Below are 15,207 nucleotides of genomic sequence, written 5' to 3'. Positions count from 1 at the left end.
AGGCTATGTGAAAGCCATTGCCTACGTGGATTAAAGCCGAAATATTGAGATACTTATGCTCTGAAGACCTGTGCATTACAAGACCTCAGTAAGTCAGTTTCACATCAGGCATCCAGCGGTGTTTTCCGCGGATACTCACTGAAAGTCGGCCACGTTAAAAATATGGCAGGTGGGATGACCTGATTTGTTTACCAAACGTATACCTCAGCTTGGACAGCACAGCCCAACAATGGTTCGAGAACAATGTAGAGAGCAACAAGTCCGCTTAACGGAAGAACAGTTGAAGAACAGGGACCAGCCTCATGTGCGAACGACACAGTCTTACATGCACAGTGGGTCGGCCCTATGCCTCGTCTTGAATCCGAGTACGAAAGAAGTCGACAAAATTTCACACAGGATGGAAGGAGTCGCAGAAGATGTCTACCAAGCTTTCCGGGTGAAGCACGGCACGACGGCAGAGGAATTCATCGAGTAGTGCCAGCGAATCGCAGAAATGCAGCAGAAGACATTCCCATGAACGAGTTATTACGGACTGCCGAATGTGGTCACTATGGCAGTTGTGGAGGACTACCATGAGCTCTCCTCTCTGACTTCAGATGGTAAGGGAAAAGATAAAAACAGTGTATGGCCGCCAGAAATATAGGACTGAGTACGCGAGAGATAACAGTCACCAATGTCGACATCAGACGTCAGGGGGTAATATAGAATGTTGAAGAAGAAGTGTATCGATCTATGACACCTATCTCCGCCACTAGTAGAACGCGCCGTCAAACAGCAACCCAGCGTCGGCCAACGCCGGGACACCTCCCCCATCAAGTAAAACGCCCACAAAAGAACAGAGAATTGTAGCACATATAATAACAGGATATGTTTTCACTGTGGGCATCCTGGACACGTCCGCCACTGCAGATAGAGGGGACGAGTGTTTGGCGACTATTATTCTGCCAGACGTCAACCATCACAACAGCCCTATCCAATCCAGTCGACTGCAGAAGATAATAGTCAACGTGTGCGACAAAGTCCACTACCGTACCCTGAATGATTTCTCTCCCAGTAACGCCACAGTCATTTCCCGCCACAGTACACAGGTAGAAGTCACTCGCCGGCTTCAAGAAAACTGAGAGAGGTTACCATCTATGAAGGTGATGTCGACCTGTGTGAAAACCCCCGGGGGCGACAGTCACCAACATGTCATGAAATCTGTCTGATGTCATCGTCGAGGAGCAGCCTAGCTGATTACGGGGCTTATTTTTCCATAATTTTGAATGCTTATTGTCGCCAGATAAACAAGGCTACATTCCGTGACAGAAGGTGAACAGCCACAACTCATCCCTAAACGTATATGCGTAGTGACACGCGAAAAAGCCGGGTAGGATAACTTTGTGTCATCAACAAAGAACTGTCCTCCGCTACCACAACAGATAATACAAGGAACGAAGCTACAGTCGAACTGCCAATAGGATCTGGCCTGACAGAGGAACAACGTCGGCAAATGATAGCAGCTCTGCGTCAATTTTCAGATGCTGTCAAATCAGGAGTGGCGAAACGACAACGAAGCAGCCCTTGGTAGGATACCATGTCAACACAGGGCCGCACGGAGTAGCCGCGTGGTCTAGGGCTCCTTGCCACGGTTCGCGCGGCTATCCCCGTCAGAGGTTCGAATCCTCCCTCGCGCATGGGTGTGTGTGTTGTCCTCAGCGTAAGTTAGTTTAAGTTAGATTAAGTGATGTGTAAGCCTAGAGACCGGTGACCTCAGCAGTTCTTGCCATAGGAACTTACTACAAACAAAATATCAACACAGGTGAGTGATAATCCACTAATTATCCAGCTGGCTGCAAAACAGATAATCCGGAAGGGTGTGGAGAAGATGCTGCAAAATGACATCATCGAACCTACAGAGAGTCCGTGGTCCTCTTCTGTGATCCTCCTGAAGAGGGAGGATGGCACATGGCGTTTCTCCATCGACTGCTGACAACTGAACAGAATCGTGAACGAAGATGTCTACCCATTGCTGCATACTGATGACACACCAGACTACTTGAAAGGAGCAAAGTGTTTCTCAGCTATGGACATGTAGAAAAAGCCATGGCAGGCTGACCGGTGAAATACTACCTTCACAACTCCTGACACCCTCCATGTATTTAAAGTTATGCCGTTTGGACTGTGTAACTCTCCAGCCACCTTGGAATATATCATAGACAACCTGCTTCGTCGCCATATATGGACGACGTGACTTTGTTGTCTGAATAACATTGTCGTTTTTACGAATACCTTTGGAAAACATCTAAGCCACCTGACAACAGTGTTAAAATGTGTTCAAACCACAAGTATCCTCCTGAATCTGAAAAACAACCTCTTTGTCGAAATACAAATCTTGGGACATACAGGTAATGCGAAGGAGTGCGTTCCAGTGTAGAGAATGAAAGTACAATTATAGATCTCCAGCTCCCGACAATATTCGTGGTATGACAAGTCTTCTCAAAATGTGGTCGTGCTACCGGTGATTCATAAAGGACTTCTGTAGCAAGACACGTTCCTTGCAAAATAAATTTTCATGGAATGAGGGGCAGAAAAGGTCTTTCCTCGTCCTTAATGAGGCGATAACATCAACTCCAGTTCTAACATCGTATAAAGAGACAGAGAAATAATTTATCACTAGCCGTTTTGGTACAGACGCAACTCTTGTACAAATTCAGCAAGGTGCTGAAAAAGTGGAGCTTACGCTTCCATATAACTCTCCAAGACGAACTGCTCTAATACCGAGAAACAGTGCCTTGCAACCGTGTGGACCATCAACGAGTCCCGGCCGTATTTATTTGGCAAACCTTTCACCACTGTGATGGACCGCCATTCTCTCTGCTAGCTGACTAGCCTGAAGGACCCGTCTGGTACCAATTCTTCCCTCAGCAGCGCCATTCCACTGAACTGGAGTCGACCTCCTGCGGAGGGTCCTGAAGCCAACAAACGCGAATCGATTGATTCACTGATTATCTCGCCCACTGTGTGTCACTAGAGCTGTGGCGACCGCTGAAGCTCTGGAATATTGCAAAGTTCCTTGTAAAAGACGTCACTCTGAAACACGGAGAACCCCGTGTGACGATCTCTGATCTGAAAAATTTTCCAGTGGACAATAGTATCAGAGATGATTTAGCGTTGCTGTATCGCTCACAGGATGCCACGGCCTATGACCCACAGACGTATGGGCTCAGATAACGCTGGAAGATATGCTCTCGATGTACACTGATGTCGAACAGAGAGACTGGGATACAGTGCTGCCCGTCATGATGTTCACATACAGCAGAACGAGTTCTTTCCGCTGCATGGTCGCGAGGCCGCAACGACAATGAATAGTGTTCCCGTTTCAACTGGACGACTCAGGATGCCTACGTGAAATATTTCATCTTCGCGACCGAAGAAGCAAGCTCGCTAGGTCGCATACAGTCCCTGGATGCCCAGGTAAAGGACCGAAATCGCTACAGTGCCTAGCCCAGGAGGCTTGGTTTTGATAGTAACGCATATGCGGAAAATAGGGCTATCGGACAAGCTACTAGAATGCCACTTTCGGTCGTAAAATCATCCATTGCTTGTCGGACGTGATACAGGGAGTCGAGAATTACGACACTTCATCTAGGAGACAAAAGCGGAGAGATATCGTCCTCCGTATGAAACCCTGCTGCAGTCCAGACACGCACATCGACGATGAGACATTCAACGATACGGAAGTGGTGAATGGTTTGCCAAATAAATACGACCGGAACTCGTTGATGGTCCACACAATTGCAAGGCACTGTTTCTCGGTATTAGAACAGATCCACCCACTTGCCTTGGTGCTGCAGTCGGCTCCAATGTGAATATCTGAAACAACGGATCGATGTTTGCGCAGTAGGGGTAAGGTGCGATGTGTTACGCCGGACGCAGTGCGGTGTGCTGGTTGCCACGGCTGGCTGACGTGCTGCGCCTAGTCAGTGTAAAGCCGACCACCACATTGTTGTTGAAATATCTTAGGTTTTTAAAGTTTGCTGATTCAGAAGTACTCGAAGTGTTTATAAAGACTAGTATTCTGGAGTATTCGATGTTTGTTGTGGTTCTACGGTGGTTTTAGTAACAAACGTCATTTGAGTTCTAACAGTTGTACTTCGCTCACGACACTGCCGTAGGATTTGAATTTCATTGTGCGTTTCAGCGTGACAACAGGACCGCTCGCCTTATAAGAAAATCACTCTTTGCGGTGCTGTTGAGGAAAGCCGTATTGCAGCAACTCAGACGCTTATAATAACGCTATCTGTCAGGTTTTTTCGGTGCAGTTGATTAATAGTGTGTTGTCGGGTGTGTTGTCGAGTTATTGTTTCAGTCTTACACATTTATTTTTCTACAGGCGATCCAGGTTCTGTTTTGCAGTTATGTGTACTCGTTGCCTGGAGGCCATCCAGGCAGGAAGGACACAAACAGCTCAACTCTCAGCATTTAAGTCGGGTGTCGAAATATGAATGCATAAAATGAAAAAGACAAGTTGGCAGAACACTCGGAAGCACATCATTAATTAGAATAATTCTAAACTTTCTTTTAACTCTTCGTAAGTGCTGTGAGTCACGCATTTACCGTGGAATTAGAAGTTATCGCTCCACGTGTCAAGCGGCGAAAAGTAATAAAAGCAAAGAATACCGATAAAATTTTTGTTTCTATTTTGGCGTAAGTGAAATCTGTTTTCGCAGGACAGAGCGGATCAGGTTTTGGAAAGGGGCAAAGGTCAATTACTGTTACTTATACAAGGACAGACACACACAACTTTATTTCCCAAAAACCAATGCACAGTTTTCTCTTTAAAACAAAGATCAATTCACGGGTGAAGGCCCAAGTAACTTCTCCAGAATAAGTTTAAATGATTGTTTAAAAAAAAAAAACAGGATTTAGAGTAACGGCTGAAGGCTTTCAGATCAGCTAAGGAAATTCTTTAAAAGCCAAGTATTTACAAATTCCGGCTAAAGGCCATATTAAGAAAAATTCAAGTTAATTCGTCGGCTGAAAGGCCAATCAAAAAAAATTTCTTTACATAATAAAAGAGAGACTTTAAAGATAAGCCTTAAGAAAACTTGAAGTATCTTGTCGGCTGAAGGCCCAAACAATTACTCAAGAATAGTTGAGGACCATCTTAAGATAAACATTTACAGAACACGGCTGAAGGCCGTTTCAAGAATTCAAAATAATTAAAAAGAAACCTTACAGGCAAGGATTTACAAACTAAAGCCACAGATTCTGAAACAAACGCGGTTGAAGGTCTAAATATAGAGCAACAAGAATTTTAAATGAAATACGGCTGAAGGCCTAATCTTAAAGTTGTTATGCAGTTCGTCTGAAGGCCATATGCTAAACATGAAACAGGCAATATTAATACACGGCTGAAGGCCTGGCACAGTACCTGCGACCAAATAAAATGACAATCACAAACAACAGACAGTGGTGCTCAGAAGTGTTCCAAGGGTCGGCCTGGGCAGCAAACTCTAAGCACAGTTTAGGTGAGACAGGCAGCCAAGGGTAACACTGACCAATCGGGTGGCAACATGACCTAGGGACGGCCGAAGAACCGACCAACAGCCTAATCAATTGCCTTCCACCCGACATACTCGCTGCTCTATTTCAACAGACTGAATGACTACTCCAGTACGCAGACAGTATTCATCTGCTCAGTGGAATTCACAGCAGCTACACACGGTTCCACGTAAACATACTTTCACAAGAACCCGAACAACCGTAAAAGCAGTCACTGTGTAACAACAACAAGAACGAATCAATTCGACACACAGAGTTTCCACAAACGGTCGGCGACCAAATACACGTCGTCCAATGAGACGACCAACCGAACGACCAACCCAGGTCGTTCCCCCTCAAGTTACTTGTGTCGGCAACGGTGGGGCGAGTCTTGGCTATCCGAAGCTGACTGCAGCTCCGACCCGACTCGACTCCATGTCGGTTCTCGGAACTCGGAAACACGGCGACCTGGGCACACTGGCTCAGACCCATCCATGCAAAGATAACTCTTGCCCATTGGCCACGACATCTCTGCGCGAGGAAGGAACCGACACACGTCCGGCACGATGACCATGTGACGAGGCCCAGAACCGGTCCAAAGACCCAATACAGGTCGCCCGACGAACGACCAACCAACGTTCGTCCCGCTCCAATCTCCTTCCGTCGGACAGTTCATGTGTGTGGCCAGCGGTGGGCAAGTACTGGCTGTCCGCATCACTGGCGCTCCGTCCTCGACTGAATTCAGTGCTGCTGCGTCGCGACTACTGCTCCATGCCCGACTGACTTCCAGACACACGACGACCCGGAAATACTATTGGTCGCTCCAGAGATAGTACGACAGAGCACTTATCGATAAGAGCTGCTGTTGCCACTCATGGGCAGGTAAAGCCGGAAGTTTGTGACGCCAGTAAATGGAATAAGAAAACGAGGTGGCAGTACGGTAAGAGAAAATGACAAACAATAAACGGAATGAACACGAGCCGCGCACGGCTCAGTAAGACTGAGTCTGAGCAGTTTAACTATCATTGTGACTAGTAGCGATGTATCATGATGTGTCATAGAACTGCTGCATCTACTGTTTCAGTGTGATAAATGATTCTAAAATAATTCTGTCGAAGACTCATGTGCTACTTCCGATTAACAGTAGGCTCTCATTCTATTCCTTAATATTACAGCATTTCTATCTGAGACAATCATATAGCCAATTATTAACGAAATCATCATTTTCCGGGCAATAAAACAGAAATACGTGTAAGCCAGGAATGTCAATATTAAGAACTGTGTGTATTACAGTCGTTGGCCTGGTAAGAAGCGGAGGCGTTTGAGTTGTAATGTTGTCAGCAGCCCAAGCATGGGACAGTAAGTCCCCAGTGTGGCTACTGCTAGTCTCTGACCAGTGGTGCAATGTTTTGTGTCATCCTGCGTCGCTGGTGTGAGACCAGCAGTAGCCACACCAGGGAATCACTGTCCCATGTGTGGGCTGCTGTTAACAGTACAGCACAAACGCCTGCGTTTGGAGTCGTGCGATGACCGGGTAGCGTAGACTCCTGATGAGTGACATCGCACTGTGTTCAGTGATGAGTGACTGTTTTGTACAGCCCCAGAGTGTTACGGCGTAAAGTCAAGCGCTGGCACGCAAGTCGGGAACGATACAGAAGAGATGGCTGTGAGAAGACGTCAGCCAATCGCACACTCACCGACCCCTCTCCAAGACGACAACGCGACAGCAGCGGCCCCTGCGTGAAGAGGACATAAGCGCTGCGACCGACTGGCGACGGCCCAGTTGAAAAGCAGCTTCAAGATCAGGCACTTGTATAGAAGCATCAACCCTAGATACTACGCTTGTGCTGTCTACGTAGCACAAACGTGTGATTGCTTACTTCATATGTCGCACTTTGCTTGCGACACATCTCTGCAGTTGCAAAAGTTAAGTATTGTTTCCATTATTATTCTAATAAAAGTCACTAATACGATTTATTCGGTATGTTTCTCTATCGAACCGAGTACGCTTGTTTCCTAGACGCCACATATTTGACGACGAGCATGGAGATGTAATACAGAGGAGCGTCGTTGACGAGCACGGCAGACGTCCCATTCTTCCAGTGTTTTGGAGAGGCACAGCAGTGTAGTTCCTGTCCCTGGTGTGGCGAACCGATGGGCATGCCTTGATACTTCAAGTTAGGGGTGGCAGGAATTCAGAGAATTCTGACGGCGCAACTGTACGTCACAAAACTCCTCGGTCCTCATGCTGCTATCTTTGATGAGACTGTATCGCGGTGCTGCTTTCAGTACAACAAGTCTAGTACACACATGGCATGTGTCTCTATGAAGAGCCTGCCTGATGCTGAGGTCCTCCCATGACCAGCAAGATACCAAAATCTGTCCCCAATGGTATCAGCTCAGACGTCAACTCGGCTCTGGTCTCAGCATTCCAGGGCCAGTTAGAACAGTTGCAAGCCAGCTTGCCTCAGAAGAGGAAGTAATGGTTTTGATCTTCCGAACTGGATCAAGATGTGCATCGGGACTAGAGAGGGTGCTGTGTCATACTGATAACAGGTCTCGTACTGCCGAGTTGACACCTCCCCTTCTGACAGCTGCAGCTCATCGCAACAACAGCACCGATAGGACCCCAGATCCATTACCCAAAACCCAGTCAACTGAAACCTGGACCTCGAATCACATGTCAGGGTACGGGTGTGGATCATACACGGCGTGCACACACAGCAAGAATACTTTCGACTGTTCCTCTGTTTTAAAATTTTGTGACTAAAGCTTTATCGCTTGATATTTATTTTATACGTGACATTCCAGTTTGAATGTTTTACTTCTGATGAAGGCACACTTAGTAGTTGCCGAAACCTAGGTCAAAAGACTACATTTTTGCGACCAAGGGCTGTTATTACTTTAGTTTTACATCTATGTGTGCTGTTTGGGGGAAAACACTTGGCCCCAGGGGTCAGTCTGAAAGTCAGCAACAGTTGGTGATGGGGAACTCACCACCGTGTGGCTTGTATTGATTGTTACACACACCGCACCCTACCGTATCATTAGCTAAACTTACGTCCTGATGACTGCTGCGGCAACGTCGGAACACACCGAGACGAAAAACTTTTATTAGTCACTTTCAAGGCGCCACATGACAAACTCGAGATCAACGATTTTTCAGTGTTGTTATCCCTTCCATGCATTATTGTTATCGGAGAAAATTGAAAGCAAAACTGCTGCATGGCATTCAGGGATTACGAACGCCAGCGGCAGGAGATTACTATATGTCTTGGAGCAACAACAATCAACTGTTGTTGGCCTCCATGAGCCAACATTCTGCGCACCTCGAAGACAACCGTTAAGTGCTCCATGTGTGCATGGTCAAAGAAAGGGCCTCTGCATATCATCACAGCGGAAGTAACGGACGTCTTCAGATCGGACCATTTATCGGTAAGATTTCGTATCGACGCCGAAGCCATCTTCATTGATAGGAGGATCTGTTGTGGGTTGTCTGGAGAGCCAACACCGGTTTACTAGAGGAAGCCGAAAGGCACACGTTTTAGCTCACGCAGGCTGGCGTGAGGTCTGGAACAGGACAAGGAAATTAGACTGTAGAAAAAACGGACGTAGGTGGTGGAATACTTAACTTTAATCCATTAATGGTGAACGTCGCTCTTGACGGTACATGATTATAGTATCAATAGTAACTGGTACTGGCGCCTTGCCATGTCGTAGCAAATGACGTAACTGAAGGCTATGCTAACTATCGTCTCGGCAAATGAGAGTGTATTTTGTCAGTGAACCATCGCTAGCAAAGTCGGTTGTACAACTGGGGCGAGTGCTAGGAAGTCTCTCTAGACCTGCCGTGTGGCCACGCTCGGTCTGCAATCACTGATAGTGGCGACACGCGGGTCCGACGTATACTAACGGACCGCGGTCGATTTAAAGGCTACCACCTAGCAAGTGTGGTGTCTGGCGGTGACACCACAGGATCACTAACACAAAGAACACCAAATGTGAACTGTTTCAAGAACGTCTCTCTGCGGACGTCGCAAATTTTCCTAACCCAACAGCCTTCTGCACCAAAAGCCGTAATGCACAGATACTCCAACAAAGAGTTCAGATGATGATAAATCAACTTGGGGACTGAGCGGCTAACTTTCAACAAGACGCAGCCTATCGTTATTACAAAGAGGGTGGTCCCAGTAGCTCTGTCGCCCGTCCTGGTGTAGCTAACAGCCGTAAAGTAGCCACCATTTGCCTGATGCCTCGACGTCTCGTTGGACAGATATCCCTGGAGGCTTCGGTGACCTATATCCAGTGCTCGACACTCCGCTCTACGCTGCTTGCCCATGCTGCTGACGTTATGCAGAAAGCCTTGTATGCAGTATGCAATACTTGCTTGGGGAAATGATGCCGACATCCACGTTAGACCACTTCATAGAATCCATAGAATCCTTCCTCGGAACTATCCATCGCGAGAAGTGCACCTACTGGATGATGCGCCGTGGTCAAAAGAATGGCATCGAGAAAATGTAATGAAATTCTACAAATAGACTGCTTGCTCCGGAAAGAAAGCGATTGGAAGAAAGCGCAGGTCATGGACATTTTCAAGAATGGTTATAGGACAGAGGCAGATTATTATAGGCCGATACCACTGCCGTCAACCTGTTGTGGAATTATAGAATTTATCTCATACCTCCTCATTGTCACGTTTTTGAAAACGAAAACTTCCTCCATAAAAATCAACATGATGTTCGCAAACAGAGAACTCAGCTCGTTCTGTTTCTATATCAGATCCACAATGCCATAGACATCAGCACTCAGGTTTATGTCATTTTCCTAGACTTGAAAAAGGAATTTCACAACGTCTTGCATGGTAATGAACAATAACTTACAATTCGGCAGTATATAAATCAAATATGGAAAGCAAGCAAGTCAACATGGAATTTGTTATAAATTTTATGGAAGAAAAGAAATCAAATTATGAGGACGATTCGAATGAAAACCTTAAAAGTTCCATAAAAATCTCGAAAGATATCGTGATTTGTGTCTGTCGTTGCAGCATGTGGTTGGTTCAAAGGTCTCTGAGCACTATGGAACTTCTGAGGTCATCAGTCCCCTACAACTTAGAACCAATTAAACCTAACTAACCTAAGCACATCACACACATCCATGCCCGAGGCAGGACTCGAACCTGCGACCGTAGCAGTCTCGCGGTTCCAGACTGTAGCGCCTACAACCGCACGGCCACCGCAGCATGTGCACGAGCGGTGTAGGAAGTGCTAAGTCCGTGGCGCTTCATAAAACTTCAACACCTACGAACTCCACCCTTAAAATCAGTTAAGTTCCACTGTAGCGCTAGCTTACAAGCCTGTATTTGAATCATTTTTGTATTAATTCCAATGCCATTTTGACGGTGTCCTTCAATCCAATTCAATAGTCATAGTTTTGGCCATTTTGCATTCAGTCCTCTATTTCCAAATTTAGTCTTATTCATTTTTTTCAGTTCTTCTTTACTAGCCCGCCATCGCGAATGATTTTTTCTGTTGGAGGAGGGTCGCAGTGCCGCTCAGCTGCTGTTTCCATGTTCTTCTGCATATGCTGTTACTTTCAATTTATAGCCCGCATCATATGAATACCTTGTATTTTTTTCAATTACAAAAGTAGCCACTAACAATAACCGATAACAAAAATCACGTTCAGTTCAAGTTCACTGGTATTGTAGATTGCAACGATGCGTCATAGATCATATAGTGTTCTGGGTTTGTGATGGCTAGGCGGGAGAGCACAGTCTTAGCGAACTTGTGAATCCCCGCAGCTCATGTTCGAAGCATCTGTGCACTGCTGCTGCCAATTGAATCAAATGTTGCCAGACAGAGAGAGCTTTCTCAGGCATCGAGTGTACAGGGTGTTTCACTAAATGTGTTTGCCTCTGTAAGTAACGAAGTAATAGGCGACGGTAATATTTATTGCGGTAGATCACCATAAGAAACGTTACACTGCGGAGCTATGAACATGGTTTATTGTGTTATTATCCAAAGAGTGACAGCAAGAAGATACAATTTTTTAAAATGGAACAATAGTCGTTTCTATCATGCACTGGAATCAGTAACATCAGCTGTGAGTACATCAATTTAAATTACATTTCTGTCACTTTTAGTTTGGGAGCTACAACCCTTCAAAGTTTCACGGGCAGATACCACACACGCTGCGCATAACGTAATGCGCCCCCTAAATGTGGTGCGGCCGAGTTGTAACGTCGTCGGTGTCACGGAGCGAGAAGCTTCCTCGATGCGCTGTTGCACTGCCGTCTGTCGCCGCACACGGCCGTATACCCGACAGTTCGAGCCACACAAACAAAAGGAGCTCAATATACCACAGTTACTGACATCGGATGAAGATGGCATACACAAACAACGAGTACGCTGACATGTTGCTGAAGCTCGGCGAGTGCCGACACGATGCCACTGAAGCAGCCATGGCGTGCGCCGTGAGATATCGTAGGCGAAGAGCTCCGGCAGCCATTACGTTCTTACGTGCCGAACGACTCCGGGAAACAGGCAGCTTGGTAACGCGCCGCAGTAACAGACGAAGAACTCCAAGAAGTGAGGAGATGCAGGTGTTTGTTTTAGCTGTAGTACACCACGATCCTCATGTCAGCTTACGAGCCGTTGCTGCAGTCGCTGGTGTCAGTCTCACATCTGTGTGGCGTATAGTACACGGCCACAAGTTTCACTCGTACCGCCTGTCACTGACCCAGGAGCTGCATGGGAACGATTTCCGTGCGAGAGTTACATTCTGTGAATGGGCCATACGTAATTTCACGCTGGAGTCTTTACAAGGTGTTATGTTCTCTGATGAGTCCACGTTCACAAATTATGGTGCAGTAACTCGCCATAACGTGCACTATTGGGCCGCAGCCACTCCTCGGTGGGTACAACCTGTCGACCGTCAGCGTAGGTGGTCTATTAATGTATGGTGAGGAATCCTTGTGGATGAAATCATCGGTCCACACTACTTCCCAGGTACACTGGCAGGTGAGTTACATCGCACGTTTATAGTCGACAGTTTGGGTGGTCTCCTGGAACATGTGTGTCTACACACTAGAGTCCATATGTGAATGCATCACGATGGTCGCCCAGCCCATTCTGCGCGTGCTGTTGTGGCAGAACTAAACAACAGGTTTGCAGGAAGGTGGCTGGAGCGCCAATGTTCCTCATTCATGGCCCGCAAGATCGCCTGATTTAACACCATAAGATTTCTTTTTGTGGGGATAGCTAAAGGATCATGTTTTTATCCCTGAGCCCACATCCCCAGATGATCTAAAACGGCGCATAGAGAACGCATGTTGCTCCGTAGCACCGGCGATGTTACATCTCGTCCGCAGATCCTGTAGAAGGCGCATCACATTGTGCATTCAGGAACATGGTCACGCATTTGAACATCTCATTTAAATCAACTTCCCACCGCCAGAACATCCATCACCCACCACGCAGCCATGTGTTACGTACAGCGTGTGGTATCTGCCCCTGAAACTCTGAAGGGTTGTAGCTCCCAAACTAAAAGTGATAGGAATGTAATTTAAATTGATGTATATGCAGCTGGTCTCACTGATTCCAGTGCATGATAGAAACAACTATTGTATCTTTTTGCTGTAACTCTTTGGATAATAACAATAAACTACGTTCATAGCTCCGCAGACAGTGTAACGTTTCTTTTGGTGAATACCGCAATAAATATTACCGTCACCTATTCCTTCGTCACTTACAGAGGCAAACACATTTAAACACTCTGTCTATCCCTTTTTAAGACTGGTGGGAATTTTAAATCAAACACTGGACATTTTTATATTAATTTCGAGTATAAGACATGTGAACTCTGGAGGCAATTTTTCTAAGGAAAATACGATAATAGGTTCCTCACCACAGATCTTACACAGAATTTTATGAGCCTCAGCCGCAGATTTCTTCAAGTTAAAGCAGAAAATTAAAACTTTGCACAAAAGATGAGAATTGGGCTCGTAAGTTGACATATTCAATCGAGAATAACTTTACGATGCAATCACAAGTCGATTAATATTCTGATGGATTTACATTTACAAATACGTAAGCTTATTGTATGGAAATTACTACGTATCTTCTGCATCACCAATTGCCGCTGCTGCCATCTGTTGCAAAACGGTGGAAGCAAAGTTCTAGAGCTAATATTTTAACGATATGACGTCTTGTATGTATTTCAGACGCTTGAATATAGCTACATAGCTAGAGCTGTGACACGATAGATAGGACGAGATAAAAAAGTCTACGAGTAATCCAAGCTACGGCAGACAGCGTGGCAGGCTATTGCCATGCCAACAACTTTATTACTATTTGTAACTTCATTTATAAAGGTGCCTGGTAATGGGGAGCCACCAGAGAAACGTAATGTTTACCTTTTGTGAACAGCAGTTATATTTCTAACGGAACATTAGTACTAATATTACATAGCTGTCATAGCACTTACATCAAGTAGCAGTCCGAGTACAATCTGAAGACACGGCAGTGCTTGTGGTGGCGGAAGTGGCATTTCTCGGAAGAACGCCTTACCTGTCGTACAGGATGACCTACGATCAGTGTCCCGTCCAGCAGTACACTGCAGCGTGCGGTTATTTATGTAGAATTTCTTGATAGTTAGTATAGCTACTAATTTCTGTTTCCGTGTATTGTCAACAAGTTTAGTGGAAAATTACTAATTTCTGTTTCCGTGTATTGTCAACAAGTTTAGTGGAAAATTATTGTTTCCGTGTATTGTCAACAAGTTTAGTGGAAAATATGCACTCCTAGGAGTATATGAACGCTGCACTGCCACTAATTTAAAACGCGCGCTGTGGAATGGGCGGTACCGCATTGGGGAACATCCTATAGATGCTTCTTGTGATGTAGTGAGGCAGAGGGAGTGAGCACTCACCTCAGATTACCAACAGGCAGATCTTTCCGATAATAAGTAACGACGCCTTTTCTCTCGACTAGGCTCCAACTTCAGCCAGCTGGTGAACGACAATTGGAGAGAGTTTTGGACGGTGCTGAAGCCCACCTTCCAGGAGAGGTTCGGACTGCTCTTCCTGGAATTCGCTCTCAAGGTCTTCCAGAAAGTCCCACTCGACGACGTCTGCCCCCGGTAAGGGGAGCCGGCTACCGGCACCAACTGTAACAGGTTCTCTGTGGCTCCTGCGCTGTACGTATCTTCAATAAAGCTAATTTCCGAGCTGTTTGTCTTTACTGTTTTGCGATCACGTACAAACAACCCACCAGAAGGCGTACATTCTGTAAGTAACATTTTTATAATAAATGAAAAGCAAACTGGTGCTTTTCATTTATTATAATGTTGTTCTACCAAGAAACGACGGAAGATTCTGTTAACATAACATTTTTATGTTCAGTATCGACGGATGCTTATTGGAAATGTGTGTTCAGTGAAGCTGTGATGTAAATTAGACGTAAATACCTGTAGTCAAGCTGTGATGTAAATTAGATGTTCAAAACATACTTACAAGTACTTACGACACAATTAGTTTATATAACCTGATATGTATTTTTCGATGATGCCTCGTGCTTCACACAAGTCGGACGATATTGCATGTGTGTGACTCCAGTAAAAGAAAAAAGAAATATCATTAATATTTTTATGTTCCATATCGTCAAATGCTTATTGGAA

At 45.7% G+C, this 15,207-nt stretch overlaps 1 protein-coding gene across 1 annotated transcript in view; it reads left to right on the top strand.

Moving 5' to 3' along the window:
* Positions 1–14,752, top strand: part of LOC126101379 (uncharacterized) — a 98,368-nt gene extending 83,616 nt beyond the window's left edge. The window contains exon 7 of the mRNA XM_049912045.1: positions 14,523–14,752. Coding sequence (XP_049768002.1) covers positions 14,523–14,674 — 152 coding nt within the window. The 3' untranslated portion in view covers positions 14,675–14,752. The remainder of the gene's footprint in view (positions 1–14,522) is intronic.
* The last annotated feature ends 455 nt before the right edge of the window (positions 14,753–15,207 follow it).

Source organism: Schistocerca cancellata, chromosome 9, assembly GCF_023864275.1.
Source record: "Schistocerca cancellata isolate TAMUIC-IGC-003103 chromosome 9, iqSchCanc2.1, whole genome shotgun sequence".
In the NCBI taxonomy this organism is placed as follows: Eukaryota; Metazoa; Arthropoda; class Insecta; order Orthoptera; family Acrididae; genus Schistocerca; species Schistocerca cancellata.
This window is presented reverse-complemented; position numbering and strand designations above follow the sequence as displayed.